General features: G+C 37.5%; 1 protein-coding gene across 1 annotated transcript; it reads right to left on the bottom strand.

The window, feature by feature from the left end:
• Positions 1-6,345: 6,345 nt before the first annotated feature.
• psmb5 (proteasome 20S subunit beta 5) lies at positions 6,346-18,183 on the bottom strand. The gene is made up of 3 exons (XM_079614064.1): positions 17,865-18,183; positions 15,114-15,420; positions 6,346-7,171 (listed from the first exon to the last, which is right to left on the bottom strand). The coding sequence occupies exons 1-3, from the start codon at positions 18,078-18,080 to the stop codon at positions 6,885-6,887; spliced, it is 810 nt and encodes a 269-aa protein (XP_079470190.1). The 5' UTR covers positions 18,081-18,183; the 3' UTR covers positions 6,346-6,884.
• Between the last annotated feature and the right edge of the window lie 985 nt (positions 18,184-19,168).

The raw sequence follows: 19,168 nt of genomic DNA, 5'->3' as shown, positions 1-19,168 counted from the left end.
TCAGACAACGGCATCGCCCCGCTTCACCTTCTCCCTTGCAGGGCCGCCACACGCTTGAAACTGAGACGCTGATAATAAAACAAACAGACATGCTGCATTTATATGGTCAAGTGTCATGAGCAAAGGTGAACGGCTTGTGTCAGTCTAGCTACTCAGAAGACAGGCGATGACTATATGATGGACCTGTTTCCACCTTGTTCATAACTATCATCTGAAACCTCCATCATCGAACACAATTTCAGAGACATTAAGCTTAACCAACAACCACAAAGATATCTGATTCTGGCTGTAAGGTGGTGTTACATTTTAAGATAAAGCTCATTTCAGTTTTGGAATATATGATTCTAGTCAACATTCAATGTATGCAGTCAATATAAGTATGTAGTCTATAGGCTATTACACAATCAAAAGTGTAAAGCCAGTAATATATATATTTTTTTATATTTTTTTATTCAGCAAGGATGCATTAAATTGATCAAATGTGGTAGTAAATGCATTTATAAAGTTTTAAAAAACTAATTAAAATAAATGCTATTTAAAAAAAAAAATATATATATATATATATATATATATATATAAGATATGCATTTCTTAAGCAAATCAGCATATTAGAAGGATTTCTGTGACACTGAAGACTGGAGTAATGAAGCTGAAAATTAGCTTTGCCATCAAAGGAATCAATTATATTTAAATTATATTCAAATAAAATAAGAATAAATTTTTTTTTAATTGTAAAAATATTTCCCATTATTACTCTTTTACTGCATTTTTTTATCTGTATTTTATGCTCTTGGTGAGATGACTTCTTTTAAAAAAATATTCAAATAAAATCTATATAAATCATGGACATTTAAATTCTAGATACTGCAAGTAAATTGATACCTTGGGTAAGCGTAATCCAATGGGTTGCCTTTTTCCCACACTGTTTATACTTTGCCCTGGGTTACAGTTAATCTAGGCAGGTTTCAAGATTTTACACAGCACATTTGTAAACCCTGGATGTTATTTGCATATTTATAAGGTTGATAACACTGATTGAACAAACACAGCATGCATTGAGCATGCAAACTGTTTCAATAACTGCTTGTCCATCTGTGAAAATGTTGTTGATTTGCTCTGTAAAATTATTTCTGTATCCCTCAGAAGACTATAGGGATAGAACAAGTTAAGCTAAATTGACAGCACATAATGTTGATTACCACTCAACCTTTAAAAAAAAAAAAAAAGAGAGAGACCAAAAATCTGGGTTTCAGAGGCACTTACATTTGAAGTGAATAAATTCAATCTGTAAACATTAAAATACTATTTCAGTAGTATTAACATGACATGTGTTAACATGCTTTTTTTGTGAAGTTCAATTTTAAATCGTCATCATGATAACATAACACTACACTACAAATGCCTGTAAAAGGCTGATATAGCTGGGCAGTTTTAAAACTAAATGTAAAAAAAATAATTTGTTACATTTATACACTGCTTTTCTCGACATTCAAAGCGCTTTACATATAGAAAGGGGGGATCTCCTCAACCACCACTATACTACAAGTTTTAATAGAATAATAAATGTTTTTCCAAATTATAATCTTTACATTTGCTCCTCCAAAAATCTATCAATCTCGTCACAATTGCTGTCAGCTGAGCTTAACTACTGAACTCAGAATATGCTTTAATTATTTTAAAATATGCAGCAAAAATAGTTTCTCCTCACTCCAATTTGCACGTTTGAGGTTGCTGCACAAGTTTTAACTGTTCCCTTTTAAACACAGCATGACAGTTTCTATATGACTGATTTCAATATGAATATTTAATTAGATAAGAACTGAGGCAGTTTATGATTGGTTGTGTCTCTAGGGCTGGGTTTCATAACCCAGGGTAGAAAATGCTGCTGCGAACCCCGTTAGGCTATAAACTCTTCATAGGCGAAGTGTACCGCCGGCGGTAAAAAAGCCCATTGGGGTGGTGGGGGGGGGGGGGGGGAGTTCTAAAAGTTTTCTATCAAACGATACCAACCTTTTGACTTTCCTTGCAATAATTTTGGAGTAAATAATCTTTACTTTTGTGTACCGTATGTCATAAAAAAAAAAAAAAAAGGGGTTAAGGGTTAAAGGAACCGTATGTAAGAAATGTATTTAAATTAATCATAAAATGGCCCTGATATGTCAGTAGACATTAAGAAATCAAGTTCATTTCAAATACTTATATCACTGACAACAGTAGTACGGCCAGGATATTGTCATTTAAAAGTGAAGTTGCAGCCCTCAACTGATGTTGTCATGTTGTGTTATGGCCTGATGCGCCACCCTCCATATCTACCAATCACGAAGTCAGTAGTGTTTCGGCATCCGGGTTCTCAGCTCTGCTCTAGTCTCCTCTAACTCTAGTCGGATAGAAAATATCTAACGTCTAATGTCTATCTGGCAACCTCGAGTCAGGGGGGAGGGGGAGGGGATACACCGCTCTACAGTAATTTGAAAGTGATTGCCGTACTAGTTTTGCCCACAATCTTACATACGGTTCCTTTAATTAGGAAACGCTGCTTAATCCACATTAAATAATGCGTATTGTCACAGACAGACAGAGTGTCTGACAGACAGACAGACAGACATTTGAGGGGGAGATGAAAGACAGAATCACTGAAGCCACTAAGATACGACAAAACAAAATTTCATGTAGAATTATGTCCAAGATTGTCTGATCATGCAAGGTTTTTACATAGGCCTATATATTTAAATGACCATTAATTCGAATTAATGAGCACAGCCGCAATTAGAATGAAACATTATTATGAAACTGAGGGAGAAGAAACAAGGAGGGGTGGGCTAATGCAACAGGAATGACTAGAGCGTGTCTGTCGCACGCGGGGAGAGAGAGAAAAGAATGCGCGAGTGGCACCAAACGCAATTACACGAGGCGCGAGCTCGAGGACTGAAGCACGCTGATTACATAACGTCTCGAGAGTCTTTAGGCAGACACTGTATCGGACCAGAGTGATTTCCTGACAAATTGACCTCTCATTTGTTTTCGATCCGGGAACAGCTTCCGAAGAGGAAAAAAAAAACATTTTATTCTTGTATATTTAATCACAACCACAGGATTAAATCACGGCCCACTGTATTTTTTATTTTGATCTATGCTTACATCTTCCAGACCAGAAGAAATTTTTTTTTTTCTTGAAGAGAAACCCTGAAACCAGCTTAGACCAGCTTGATGGTTTGCCGGTCTTAGCTGGCATCCAATCCGCACTTCCAGCCTGACCAGCTGAAGTGTTTCCAAAACCACTATAAAACCAGCTTACACACTAGCCTGACCGTAAGACCAACAAACCATTTAAGATCAGCATGGCGAATATCTAAAAAGCATCTCAAATCTGCTAGACCAGCATTAAGACCATGTGAATCTAACTATTTGATAGTTGGCAGGTTGTAGCATATGCTGGTCTTAGTTGGTTTAAGATGATCACCTTGCCAAATAAAACCAACCAGACCAACATGACCAGCAGAAGAAAACCAGTGTTTAAAAAAATCTCCTTGTTGGGATACCTTGATGATTTTTTGGTTTTAGCTTAAAACTGGTCTCCCAGTCTGACCTGCTGAAAAACACCACAAACTCCTTTAATAAGAGCAGGCTGAGAGACCAGCTAAACCATCTTAAGCCGGTCTAAGATGTTTATTTTAATCAGGGTATACTGTGAAATTTGAATTCAATTCAGAGCAAATCAAATAAAGCAAGAGAGATTTGTCATGTATGCTATGGCCACCTGACAGATGGTGGCACGTGGGTGCAATGGGGTTATTTTTTGACACTGTGAAAATCATATCGCTGGCACCTAACAAACTAACCAGCTGGTCTTCCACACAATCCTATTCTTCATTTTGGCTTTGGTTAAGATACAGTTTGACTATCCAAATCACTACAGACTTACAAGATTGTATCACAATGCTTGTTGTATCATAGGACAAATAGTGTGAAGATGATCCATAAATATCGACAAGCACACTGCTGGTACTGAAACTTCAAGTAGCTCTTCCTACATTTTTAAACCTTGAAGTAGAGGTTTATGCATATTACTCATGAGAGATTCAAATGGTAACGTCTCCCATTGCAATGCATCCAACAACATTATTTTGCTATAATGCATGTGAATTGCATTTTCTAAAAGCTAACCATTATGGATAATTAAGGAAGTTGATGAGTGCTTTCAAGAGTGACCTGCCCAACATCTCATTTCAGCACTCAAAACAAATACGTGTTCGACGCGGCAGATGTTTCGCAACTAAATTACTTCAAAAACATGATTTGTAGTCATGTCGTATAAGCAACTCTCTCATCTCTTCATTTTCTCCAAGCAAAGTAATGGAGAAGCACTCCCCATTTACATTTATTGAAATCCCATTTGCTTTCCATCTGCTAACTAGCCACCTGTGAAACTAGTTTTTAACAATCATTGGGGCTCAGGGCCACCACATCGTCCCATAGCCTTTATTAGTGTTTATTTTCAGCTATAAAACTACTGAGGGGGGCTACAGTGAATCCTTGCATTGTAAAACAACGCGATAGAGCACATTTGGTGTTGGGAAACTAGGTGTGCTAAAATTCAAATTGGAAATAAATTCCCCCTCTAATTAAAAAATAAGACAACCAAGGACTGAGTCCATAGACCCGAAAGCCAGAGGACGATTGCAAAACAGCACAAAATACAATTACTATTTTCCTTGTCAGCTTAAGGTGTTAGAGATTGTTTACTTCTGTTCAGCAAGCGCAAGCACTAATAGCCCACAAGACAAGACCAATGAAGACAAAGACACAATGCACTATTTGCATCTCTAAAATGCTATTACGAAGCAGTGATGGCAAGAGGAAGGAAAAAGTAAGACACTTAAAACAGGGCCTCAGGCAAAAGTGAAGAGGAACATATTCAGAGTTCTTGTGCTGATGGAGACAAATGGGCAAGATGGCTGAATCGAATTCCATTGCAAAAAATAGATTTTTTGAGCTGATATTAAAAGGTTCACCTAGAAATAGATACAATGCTCCCAAAATAGTTGAACATTGACACTAGATATAGGCTTTTAATTTAAAAACACTAATTAATAATTACACAATATACCAATTTAATCCTATTTAAGAGCAAATCAATTAATTTGGATAGTATTGATAAATTCAAAGACATAACATTATTGTGGCAAAAACATTATGGTGGTATTTCAAGCTTCAACTGCTCCGAAAGTAGGAAAATCCCTTAAGGAATTTACGCACGGGTCAGGGGGCATGATTAATTTCCAACACATTTTTGTATATAATTAATCACAATTTAATTGACAGCCTAATTTGATAAAATATCAAACCAAGTGGCATTTCTTTTAATGAAAAATAGCATGAACACAGTCATTAGACCAGTGGTTCTCAACCTTTTTGACTGTCCCCCATTGGCTAACACAACATTTGAAGGCCCGCTATAATGGTAGACACGATAAACCAGAAGAAATGTATCAACCGGTAGAGATTTTTAACTATCGTCTCTATCGCGGTTATGCTCATGTGGCGTTGCACATGGATAGCACAAAAGCTTATCATTTGCATACATCTTTAAGCATTGCGTTTTAAAAACAGGTGATTTGAAGCACAATTAGGAATTTACACAATTGTATTTTGAGGAAACCCATTGGCTAATACAATATTTAAAGGCCCGGCCCACCATGTATTGACTATTTTCTCTGATATTTCTGATGTAATTATAACATTATGAATAGAAACTGGGAGTGTTTATATTAAATGAACAGAATCACTTTGTGCTTCCAGAATACCCATGATTCTTTATGTGGTTCAATAAAACAATAATAAATGAGGGATTGATTTATTGGGGGGCTTTTTTTTAGCATTTTGTTTTTACATAATAAACTAATTATTTAAAGACATCAGGCCGCCCTAATTTAAAATGATCTTGGGACAAGTTGCCTAAAAGTAACTGGACAAGAAAAGTATAGTTCTGAGAAAAGATATAGCATTATTTGTTGGCACTTTGCAGATGCCGCTGGTTTGATATTTTGTAATTTAATGCAATGACATTCATACATTAGGTGTGACTCAAGTTTCCAAATACATTTTAGAGCCACTGCACAACTTGTGAACACCTGTCAAAACACTTACCAACCAATACATCAGTGGCATGAAATGTGTTTTTTATATCTATGTAATGTGAATCTGTCTTTTTTTTGTCAGTTTTTTTTTTTTTTTTTTTACTACTGCCTGTTTAGTTATTTTATGTGCTGGTGAGCCAAAGACAATTTTCCACCTCTGTGGACAAAGAAATACAATACAATAAAATCAAGAAAAAGAACACATAAATAGCAAAATTTCAAGGTTTTATTGAGAGTAGGTTTAGTAACTGTGGTAACTGCAGATACATGTGAGAAGAGAAGAACAGAAGCCCACTCCCACTCGGCGAGAGCTGGCCAACAGGAGTTTTGGCTTGTCATTGTGTCCATTGGGACGCAGCGCCCCCTTATTTTATAAATCACAAACAAGTGGAACTGCAATGGATGAGTTGTAATACTACTGAAACTGAGGCTGAAAACTCAACGAATAACATACGTGAGAAAAATAACGGAAAATTATCTAACTTCAAGAGAAAGAGAGATGAGAGGAAGAGAGAGAGACAGCTTTGCTTGAGTTTCTCATGCGCAGACGAGCAAGCTCTTACAAAAGAGTTGGCATTAACTTTCCTGGAAGCAGATATGATTTCATTAAGTTAACTGAAGTGCCTTTCAGGTTATATCGGCAATCTGCTATTCATTCTTCATCTGACCGGTCTCACCCTTCCTTTTGAAACTCAATTGATGCTGTGGCCTCTTCCCTCATCCCTTTTCTCCATCCAACCCCTCTCTCTATGCTTTCTCGCTCTGGTATTTAAGATGCAGCTTAAGCACGTCTTCCTGAGAGACCCTTTCCCAACCCTCGCCGTGGACGTGGTAGAGATTGACTTGGCCTCCGCTGTAGGCATCACGGTAAGTAGCTTGGTAGATGGCGCGGCGGCCCAGGTCGCAGGCTTCCTCTATGGACAGGTCGCTGCGAAGGCCGCTGTCGACCACACCGTAGGCGTACATGGAACCCGAACCAACAGCGAACAGGTCTCCGCACACGCGGTTGCCCTCTGAATCCACATAGTAGAGCCCTGTGATCAGAGGAAAGCAGAAGGAAGAGGAAGAGAGAGACCATCAGTTCTGCTTTACATCCTGCTGTTTAAGAGGCAGGCGCCTCCACGAGAGATGAAAGAATGAAAAAAAAAAAACCTTTAGAGAGAATTCAGTAGATCGATGTTATGAACATAAATAATGTTCTGAACCATACAAGGTCAAATCCATCTCGATGAATACATGTGAAAAATTGAGTCATGGGAAACAGTTGGTTTACTATTTTCTTAGAGCCGGATGCTCGATAGCTCAAGCTCTGTGTCAGGGTTACCTAAGGGCTTCAGCATAAAAGCAGGAGGGGGGAATGGGAAAAAAATGTACAGAAGAGAAGATCTTGCTAATATTAAGCAAGCTAATGGACAAGCTATGACCAGGCACAAGCAAATATAGCATCCAACCCGGGGCGTCGCCTGAGGTGCTATTGAGCGCTCCAAAAACACCAGAATTAATTATTGATCTACACCTGAAGACCTGAACTCTCCCCAAACATGATGGACGACGCACTTCACACTTGGTGAACTGGTGGGTCACTGTCTGGTCCAGCAGCAGATCACCTCAAGGCAAGTTTCAAGTGTCCAAAAGCCTGGGCTATGACAAAACGCACTGCTAGAGTAATGGTGACTACGTCCCATCTGTGCTCCACAGAACCAGGCTGCAGATGGACCGTTAATCGGATAGTTCACCCAAAAATGAATAACGTCATCGTTTACTCACCTTTTGGAACACAAAAGATATTTTGAAGAATGTTTCAACTGATTTTGTCCATACAACAGAAGTCAGCAAAACAACATTTGACTCATTGTATCAACAAAAAAGCAACATTCTTTTGTGTTCTGCAGAGAAAAGAAAGTCAGGTTTGAAACAACACAATGATGAGTAAATTATTTTTTGGTAATAGGGCTGCACTATATGAAGAAATTAAAATATGCATATCGCGATTTCAATATTTTTTTGTATATCACAAGGTGTGCGGTAACAATGATTTTAATACTTCAGAACGTTATACGTAATGTCAAAGATATCATAAACGCAACTGTTATTTTGAGTTAGAGTGTGCTCTCTGATGACACATGCGAGACAACAAGCTGTTATGACGCTCTTACCTAACTAGTCAGAGAAGATGAGTCAGCCCAAGGCACCAAGAGAGCCTGAAACATGTTGGTCCTATTATATCAAATTGATTTTACACACTTAAAGCATTATTGCATCAACACACACCACATTATTTAACAGGTAATTACACATCACATTTGTCTTCAATATCATGCAGCCCTTTAATGAGCGCGCGTGTTAGTCTGATAGCAACGCAAAGAACAGCACTGAAAACTAGGGATGTGACGATTCGACATTCAAGCAATTGAATAAAATAAAATGTAAAGTGGAATGACAATCTCGCTTAAATAGGCGCTTTTATATTTTGCTTTGAAATCGAATCTTTCGCCAACGTCTTGTCAGTCAAGAGTGAGGCAATCTGGGCAAAGTGAGGTGAAATCTAACTCCTGCTGCGACTCTTGTTCGGCTTAAGCTGAATTGAGCAGACGTGTTTTGTTTTTATTTCTAGTGTCTGTTCTCTAACTAAACAAAATTATTTTTATTACTACAGAAAAAAAAAATCTAAACGACAATGGGGGGCGGTGCCACGGTGGGCAAGGGATGTAACTAACCGGTGTTGCTGCAGAACACCATCTAACACCGGTAACGCAGCAAGCCTAATGAAAATCTAATGGAAAGTTTGAGTAAAGTTCAAGGACCCCAAAATCAGCTCACAGAGACATTTTAAGGACAATCGTAGGAAGTAAGGCTCAGACGTCTTCAAGCAAATTACACTCTCTGTACGCATCGTTAGCTCGACCTGATAATCGTTACTGCTCCCTGAATATATGCAAGGTAATTTACCATTTTGTAGAGCCAAGCGTGACGACTAAAAACAGGTTAAAAATGCAATAGGACGTCTCTTTCAGCCGCAAGGCACCGGTTCTCATTAGGAGCGGAGTGCGCGGGTACTTCAGACTGGGAATTTTTTTTAATGTACAACACCTGGGATCGTTTTATCACAACGGCCGTTGCATGCTACCTGCGTCGCTGAGAAAGGGTGGGGAGGTAAAGGTGAACAAAAGAGGCACTTGAATTTGCGAGCCCTCGTAAAGCAGAGGCGCCGAAGCGGGAGCGATCTCGGGATGCTACGACAGCCAGACTCCTTGCACTCCATCACAAAGGTGACAGGCAGTTAGATGTGCAAGACTGAAAGAGCGGCTGTCTGCGAGTATGAATGGCAACTTCAAGACAAAAGGAAGGAAGGAATATACACAGGTGATTGGCTGACTGCTCTGCTGATTGTCACACAGCCATGGTTGGTTAAGAGTGCCACTGATGAGCACAGCTGCTCAGAAAGCAAAGCAACTCTGTGTACAGACGTCTAAGCATGCATGCACATCGCCAGTCCGTGTCTTCAGAACATGAAAAGATGGCAGTTGAAAGAGCTTCATACGTCTTTGAGATAGCAGTCCTGCTGATATTTGCATCTCCTGGCAGGACAGCAGTTGTCTATATTTTCACAGTTGGTGCACAACAAGCAAACAGAGAATTAAAAGTAGATACAAAATGAATGTGTAATGTAGAAAGATGCAGAAAGAAAATACAGACTGACTGCTGCTTTTAGAGAAATCAGACCCTGGTGAAACACTTCTTGAATTGCTTGACCAAAGGTCAGATTGGCCTTGTAAACACCTGCGTCTCAACATGAAGCTCACGTAACCACTTCATGCATGGCAAGAGTGTTATTTAATATAGTCTTTTAAAGTCACACATTCCGGATAAGGTTAAAACTGATTTTAACTCAAAGCTTAATTGATAACAGGCCTAGTAGGTGACTGAATCACACAACATTTGGACCTCACTGTGATTGAATCACAAATTAATTTTAAAACCAGTTGTAAACAGAGTACATGACTCAACCAGCAAGGAAAGAACGCATCTTTAGAACCGCTCTAATAACACAAGGGATACACTTTGGGGCGTCAACAGTGGTCTCAACAGAAGTTTAAATGCATCACCATCTTGAACAATGTCACAGATTTTTATTACATTTTTCCCTCACAGAATCAGACACTCAATCACAGGAATAAGAGTGCCAGACATTGTTAACGCAGTAAATGTGCTCTGTTTAATCAAGATTGATTTAATTTGCACAACATTTACCTCTCTATTGAATCACAACACAGCTAGTGCTGCTATCGAACTTCTAACAGCAATCACTACTTGCAAAATTGATTGGAAGATTTACCACGTAGTTTTGTTTATCCGCCAGGCAACGGTTGTTTTTTTGGGGGGACACGCTAGCCTGTGTCACCGCATAAACCCAAATTGATCGAGCTGACAGAATTTTGCATGCGACCCGATTGCCCTGGCTGAGAGCCGCGTCCATCATTGTGTGGCTCCCTCCTGGCCCACAGTCACCAGCGTATTGATTTCCCATTACTGTGTCACTGTGCAGGGCCTCTTTAAACACATTGGCCGTGATGTAGAGCAGTTACAACACCCCAGTGTCTGCAATTGAGGGATTCATCAGTATCACAGAGCGCTATGTCGCCATCTGGTGGTACTGGCTAATCTAAAACCCTGGTTTGCACGCTCATGAACTGCATTTTGTAGCAGCAATTTATCTTAGTCTTTCTCAGTCAGTTTTGCTTCATTTAGGCTTGCACTCTTCATGTTAGGAAGAAACAAAATGAACTGAAAATGGACAGAGCTCACCATTAAGACCATTAGATTAAAAGCCTCTTATATGTCTAAATGCAATATCCAATTAAGAAAAATGGACATCAATCATTTTCTAGAAAAGCAAAGGTCTTGAGAGTCCATTAATGTGCAAGTTTGTGATTCATCTCAAAAACAAAGTCATGGTGCTGCATATTAAAACCAGATCCCGGCTACCGATGGAGTCTGGCGGGAAATTATGGTGATAGAGCTATTTTTACAAAGCTGTTTCAGCAGAAAGGCAGGGTCAAATAAGCAGAGAAAATAATCACATAATTTGTCCCCATGCCAACTGCAGCAATCATTCAAAACATTAATGGTGAAGAACAATTCTGACAATTCTTTACATCACAAAGCTATTGCAGATGCAAACAGATTACAGCTGGAATGTTTCCGCTCAACGCTTTTAATGGAATCAGAATCAGAAAACCACCTTTAATTAAAAGCAAATATTTGTATAAATACCATTACAAAATATATGCCATTACCATAATCCTCAATTGGCTCACAGGACAATTGTATAAGAGAATATTAACCAGGGAGGGTGTATTAATTAGGGATGCTCCGATCCACCTTTTTTGTTTCCGATACCGATTCCGATACCTGCAATTCAATATCGGCCGATACCGAGTACCGATCCGATACAAAGGTAAAATGTTAAAAGAGCTAAATTACTTAATAAGCTGTATGCATTACTTTGCAAGATATCAGGCTCAACTTAAACAATATTTTTTTAGCCTTGTAAAACGAAATGACAAACAATGTATTCACAAGTTTAGTGATTTATTAAACCAGCACCAGAGCAACAAGTGCAAAATAAAATAAAAAGTTCAGTAGCTTAAACTTGTTGACATTCAAAATTAAAGTGCAAAATTTGCACAGGATGTTTAATGGATGCTATTTGCACTGCAAATAGGAAATTAAACTAGAATAGTGGATAATTAAGCAGTAAAATTTAGTCTAGAAAAATCACAAGTGCACAATAATTGTATTAAATCTGAACATGAAAAAACATTTAGTGGGGAACAAATATGAGAATAAGTGTAACACTAAATCTGGTAAAACGTTACACATTGCTCTTTGTATTGTTGTAAAATACATTCATGAAAAACAAGATAACAAAAATCAAAAATATTAATTATTTTATAGCCTACTATAAAATTGAGACATGTTTTAAATGTATAGCACAGCGGTTTAATGAGGCAGCAACATGATGGATAGTACAGAACAGTCGCTGTATTGATATGAAAAGCGGCACTCAGCGCTTATGCGCATCCCGAGCGCAGAATGATGCGCTTGAAGCAACATGAGTCGCAGCGCGCAGCGCGTCGAGTCCACATTGAAGAGTTCAAAGCACGAAGGAAAGACATATTGATGCTTAGAGTATTATACAGTATCTATCTAAGCAATAGTTTATTTATTATTTTCTTTTAACAGTTTTAAATGTCAGTTACTGTGCGCGTGAAGAACAGTTAGCTGCTATTGCTCTGACTCCAGTGTTGTGAGCAGACACCCGGTAGAAAGAAACTTAGTTAAGGTAGGCTAACGTTACAGCAATAAAGTCCGGCAAGATAAAGTTGTTTAATGCAAAACCATAGACCTATATCTACAGATCAAGTATAATTATAGTAACATTGAATCATCTTGGAGAGAGTTGTTCATCGTGTTGACTGTCGTACCGAACGCGACGCGCTGTCAGATGCTGAATGGAGAATGACTGACAGCCGCAGCGGAGGGAAAAGTGTACGTGATCTTGAATTTAATGACTTAAATATTCATTTATATCTCACATTATACTATATAATGGCTTCAGAACACTTATAATATAGTGCACGACAACTTTATGGTGCTTTATAATGTTTTCGTGCCTTTTGTGGGGCTTAACAATAGCACAGAATAGTATACGCACAATATCGGATTTGGATCGGCCTCGTCTGACCGATACCCGATCCGGCAAAAATGTCAGTATCGGAGCCGATCCCGATACTGAATATCGGATCGGCGCATCCCTAGTATTAATAGCTGAGAAAGTTTTTACATGACATTTTAAGGCAAGGCAAGGCAAGGCAAGTTTATTTATATAGCACATTTCATACACAATGGTAATTCAAAGTGCTTTACATAGAAGAAATTAAAATAATTAAAAGAAATAAGAATAATTAAAACAGTTTAGAGTAAAAAAATAAAAATAAAATAAAATACAGTGCAAACAGTCGGACGAACAGTGGCACAGTGCTCATTCAGTAAATGCAATGTTAAACAGAAGTGAAATTTTAGTATTTATAACAATGTTAATGCCAATTCTTGACATTTGATATACCTAGAAATATTTGTATTTGTGACAAAAGCAGTATTCAAATCACTGGCAGCTAGGGGTGGGGGAAAAAATCGATTCTTAGATGCATCGCGATGCGGACGTGGACGATTCTGAATCGATTCACAAATGCCAAAAATCGATTTTCAAAAAAATAAAAAATAGAATTTTTTTTATATCGAATTTTTATATATATATAAATAATAACGTAATAACGGAACGCAAAAGACGGACCTCTAAACCGTGGAAGTGCAGTGCCCGGACTGTCTGTGGCGTGCACATAACAGAGAGAGAGACACAATGGCTAACCGAAGTCAGCGAATCACTGAAGAACGCGGGTAGGATAGCTGTAACGTGATGCGTGGACATCCGTATTTTATGTTAATAGAGATTCAGAATATGTTGAAGTTTGTTATAATTTGTTATTGTTATATTATTAATTTACTACAAGTATAGTTCAGGCACACATTTATTTTCCTGTTGGTTCTTTACAATGTTAATCAAATATAATTTTCATACATTTTTTATGGGTCATTACTTTTAAAGCAAAGTATTTATAGTCACACACACACCAAAAAGATTCAGATAATCGATAATCGCTTTAGCATCGAATCGCAGCCCTCTGAATCGTAATCGAAAGGTGCCTAGAGATTCCCACCCCTACTGGCAGCTCCAAAACATAATTACATAGGCAATACGTTTATAAATAATATACACTATTACCATATATGATGCATTTATTATTACCAATGTGTGTGTATATATATATATATATATATATATATATATATATATTTTAGGGATGAGTCACGATCTTCGAATAGTCGAACTGCGTGCGAAATTCAATCATAAATAGCTTTTTCAAATATTGTTATATTTTCGCGCAATTCCAATGTGTTCTATATAATTGACGCCGCACCTACTGTCACAGAACGCGCAGCCAGGTATTTTCCTGTCGGGGACACAAGGTGTCGCTAATTTGAATGAAACCCCATACTGCGCGATCTAGGCTACCTGCGTTGTGTACATAGTGTAAACAAACAACAGAAGAGCATAGTCGTGACCTCGTGACCGCTAACTCTGTGACCAACCATGCAACAACCAAGAAGCTCCGTGTGGGACTCGTTTAAGAAAATGAACAATGATAAAGTTGAGTGTATATTATAACGTGCCTGGTAAAGTTAGCTATCTCCTACTTGAGTGTGCCATCCGAGCGGGTGTTCTCCACGGCTGTACGTTACGCTCGAGTCTGCTCCCAGAACACAATTTTTTTTTAACAAGAATATGCGTTAGGCTATGAATAGTTTGACTGAAACTAATTTGTTTAAAAAGTAGGCTATTGCCAGGAACAAGGCAGGTTCGCATAAAATCATTATGACATATCCTACCGCATTTATTTTATTTTTTTATCTAACGAGCATCTGATTTGGCGATGCACAAACTGACTTATTGTCATGCTTATTGTTTTTTCTTCTTCCAATTAGCCTACCAAAGGCCTACTATGAAAAAAAAAAAAAAAAAAGAGGAGAACATGTTACTTGCTCAATTATTAAACAGTTTGTTTGATGACAAATCGCAAAAGATGAAATTGGCCTCCCTTTCTGTCATTGTGAGAATGTGCTTTTTTTTTCCGAATGATATTCGACTTTTGCTACTCGATTGTCGAATGGCATTTTTGGCAGAAATTCACATCCCTAATATATTAAACACAAAAGTATTTATATTTTTTTATTGTAATATGATATTGTATTAAACATTTTTTTAAATTATATAAGTGTGGCCAAATGCAAGACAAAATTAAAACTTTGTCTAACCAAGTCGTAATCCACTTTACACATGCGTATGATATTTACCTGGCCCTCTTTTGTCCCAGCCGCAGACCATCGTGCCCATGCTGAGGCCCATGCCTTTGTACTGATACACCATGTTAGCCAGTAGCTTGGAGGCAGCCGCCACTGAAATGCGCTCTTTGTTGCGCAGCTCGTAGATGCGACACTGCCTGGCCAGCAGGCGCTCCCAGAAGCTGCAGTCCGCGGCTCCTCCTGCCATAGTGCCAAGCAGGTACGGGTTGATTTCAATCACCTTCTTCACTGTCTGTGAAGCGATATAGGAGCCGGCTGTTGCTCTGGAATCCACAGCCACAATGACGCCATGCTGAAACTGAGACATGAGAGAAAAATTGATGAAGCTTGCACATTTATTTATTTACATTTCACTTTCATTTTATTGATTTCACAGAAAACAACAACATGCTGATGTATAATAAATGTAAAGTGCCCCTATTATGCTATTTTTAAAGATTCCTAATTTGTTTTGGAGGTCTTCTACAATGCATCCAAGGTCAAAAACACTTATTTTCTCATAATTGCACATTACCTCATTACTCAGAGTCTGAAAACAGTTTGTTCAAATATTCAGTCACTCTAAACCCCTCTTTTCCGAGAGCTTCCTCTGCTCTGATTGGTCTACAGCTTACAGCGCATGTCGGAAATGAAACACCTATTTTCATATATGAATTTCAGCTCCAGAGGCTTCCTCAGCACCTGTATTCACAGTGATACGAACAGTAACGATGGCGTAGTTTTTTCCCCGTATCAACTATCGTGAATCCTAATCCTTCGGAAGTGCATGCAAAGTGGATTCACAGCACAGAAAACATGTCGACAACACAAACCAAACTCTTCTAGGCTTCAGCTACAATTACAGTGCTTGAGGGTGGGTCAAAGTAGACGATGTTTGTGGGCAGCCAATGAAGACCACATAGGCTGGTATTATGCAGATTTGGCACACGGTTACGTATGTAACATGAAGTGAGATGGAATTGCTGACGACTCGGTTTGGCAGTTCAGAATCAATTCTTTCTTTTAGGAGACAACTTTATTTGATCTTTAAAGCTTTGCAGACCTTTTACACTCACAAACAGCTATATTAGTCACTACATGAAAGGTAATATTTGAAAAAGTCTAAAAGGGGCACTTTAATCTGAATGATAAATACATAAATAAAGGAGTCAAGGCTTGTTAGTGTGACGTTAATGACACCATATGGTTCTATCAAGCATCTTTCTCCATTGAGAGCCTTTCAAAAGTTTTTCTTTGAAAAACCATATAATCACTAAAATTTTATTATGTTTTAGTAGATTATCAGTGCTTGTTATCCAGGCTTATGTTATCCTGTCTGCAGTTTTTCATGTTACTAGTATCATGACTAGTTTCATCAGCCAATCACTGCTGTCATCATTTTAGAGAATTGTTGACTTCAACAAACAAAATGACACTTTATGACATCATAAGCTATAATTTGTTTGTTCTAACAAATAGACTAATACCATTTTGTAAATAATATATTAAGACAATCCAATTTAGTGCCACCCACATAAATATGTATTATGCCAATTAAGTCATTAAATTATTACATGTAGTGCCAAAATACTTTATTATTATCACATGTATTATTAACTGCACCTAGGAAGATAATCACTGTGAACTGGATGAAACTGCACAAACCTACTGTGACAGAATGGACCCAAAGAAAAACAGATGTATTTATTTGAGAAAATGACTGGATTTCTTTCAACAGAAGTGGGTGCTAATTGAAAAATATTTGCTTTAAAGGAAATAGCTTTAATGTTAATGTATGAATGAACAATGCAGATAATGTAACGGAATGTTGTGTGTTCACTGAAGTGTAAGTGTACTCCTATATTTAATTTATCTGGTTACTTTTTCCTTTACTGCTCTAGACAGATGCTAGTGTGTGTTGTTGTTTTTTGTTAAAGGCTATCATGTATTTATTGTATTTTTTTTATTTGATTTATTTATGTTTTATATATATAAAGTTTCAATAAAAACAAAGTAAAGAAAATTACAGGTAACGTTAGTGAAATTTTAACAGGAGTTCTAATATGTAAAGAGTGTTGCTACAGACCTGTGAATATACAACAGACTAGTCTACTAAAAAATGTAACCTTATGTCTGCATAACATTCTGACAAGATCACCTGCTCAGGATCACATAGGTTACCTAGCACTATGTATGTAACCTATGTGTAACTCAACGTATGTCAACAATGAAAAAGCACATTAGTTGCTGTGTCATTATGGGTCTTATTTTGACAATCTTCACTTTGGCATACTTTACTACAGTATCTATTCAAACTGTAATCCTCCCCCATTTAAACTTCCATACAGACTTTTAGAGACTTCGTTCGTAGCACTGTAAACACGTTTTTAACTCTGTTTGACACAAGTTTGCGGTTCTTGTTACTGAAACGAATTGGGGCGCTGTCCTTAAAAAACTAAAAAACAATACATTTAACATTTCATGTCCCAATTCATACGATAGAAATGCGCTAAAAGTACTCCACAAGTAAAATAAACCAGTTCAAATTAGTAAAAATTGGTATACTTAGCAAACTGTCTAGTCACTCCATTTTTTACGTTAGCCTTTATATTCATAACAAACACTGTATAAACATCAGGGTAGTTTTATAAAAGACACACACTTCTGAATGTGCCGTGATCATTAGGTTACATTAATGGTAAGGTGGACTAAATAGTTTTTAAACGGTCCAGATGCTATTAGCTGCTGGCTAAATGAACTCACTTTGAATGCTAAGGTGGTCGTGCCATGCAGAAACTCGATTTTTCTCTCCGGTTCATCCCCTTCACCCAGTGTTTTCACGGCAAAGTTCAGATTTTCACTCAGTGCGTCTCCAAAGCCGAGATCCGTCTGGTTGATACCACAACCATGCCCAAAAGGCCGGTCAAAGCGATCAGAGAAATCCGCAGACTCACTCCGCAATATACTAGACAGCGCCATGATTCAGATAATAAGCTGAAGAGGAGTTCTGCTTCTTCTATATTACATGGTGAGCATACAAACGATGATGGCGCCGCATCGCCATCTAATGCCCAGGATGACCGTTTGTAGCAAAATTACTACACTTTGTTTAAAGCCATTATATATATATATATATATATATATATATATATATATATATATATATATATATATATATATTTATTTATTTTATTTTATTTTATTTATTTTTTACTAAATATGCCTAAAACTAGACATTAGAAAGTGGCTGACACTATGTAATCATAGTGGGCGTTTTTAGCCTGAAAAACAGTTCATTTAATGTCACAGCTTGATAAATTCATACAACAACTACTGACATCCGATGTTATATCACTGTTGCTGAATTCAGAACCGCATAACATATTACTCTCACTATTTTTGCCATATAGGCCTGGTTTCACAGACAGAGCTTAGATTAAGCTGGGATTACCTTAGTTCAATTAGGACATTTAAATAGCTTTTATAAATGTGCCTTAGAAAAACAAAACATTACAATCTTGATCAAAACAGTGGCACATATTTAAAGATATGTTAGTGCCAGTTGCTTTTTAGTCTGGGACCAGCTTTAAGTGTTGTCTGTGAAACCAGGGGGAAAAGATACGGGGGGGGGGGGGGGGGGAGTAAGAGTAGTAGTATGCGGTTATGCGGCAAGTACATATTTTACATAGGCTATAATCATTTTACTAAATTCTTTTTTAAGTTTTTCTACAATTCACCCCAAAATTGGCTTCAAATAATGAGTCTTATAACCAGTGGCTTCCTAAAAACACATTCAAGGAGAAAAGAAAATGCTTTATTAGCGTCAATGCTTGGGTCTCCAGATAAAAAATTCTGGACTATCATCTTGGACTAGGAAATTGTTTATTCTTTTTATCTATTTACCCAAATGGTTGGACATTTTAAAACTGATTGTTTAATTGATTTATAATTTTCTCAAATTATTACTGAATGACATTAACTTCCATACAAGGCAACATTTATTGCTAGTACATTGTCAATTATTGTAAATGGACTGTTTTGACTTTAATGAAATTGGTGAAAAATAT

This window comes from Phoxinus phoxinus (assembly GCF_949152265.1).
Source record: "Phoxinus phoxinus genome assembly, chromosome: 5".
NCBI classification, from domain to species: domain Eukaryota; kingdom Metazoa; phylum Chordata; class Actinopteri; order Cypriniformes; family Leuciscidae; genus Phoxinus; species Phoxinus phoxinus.
This window is presented reverse-complemented; position numbering and strand designations above follow the sequence as displayed.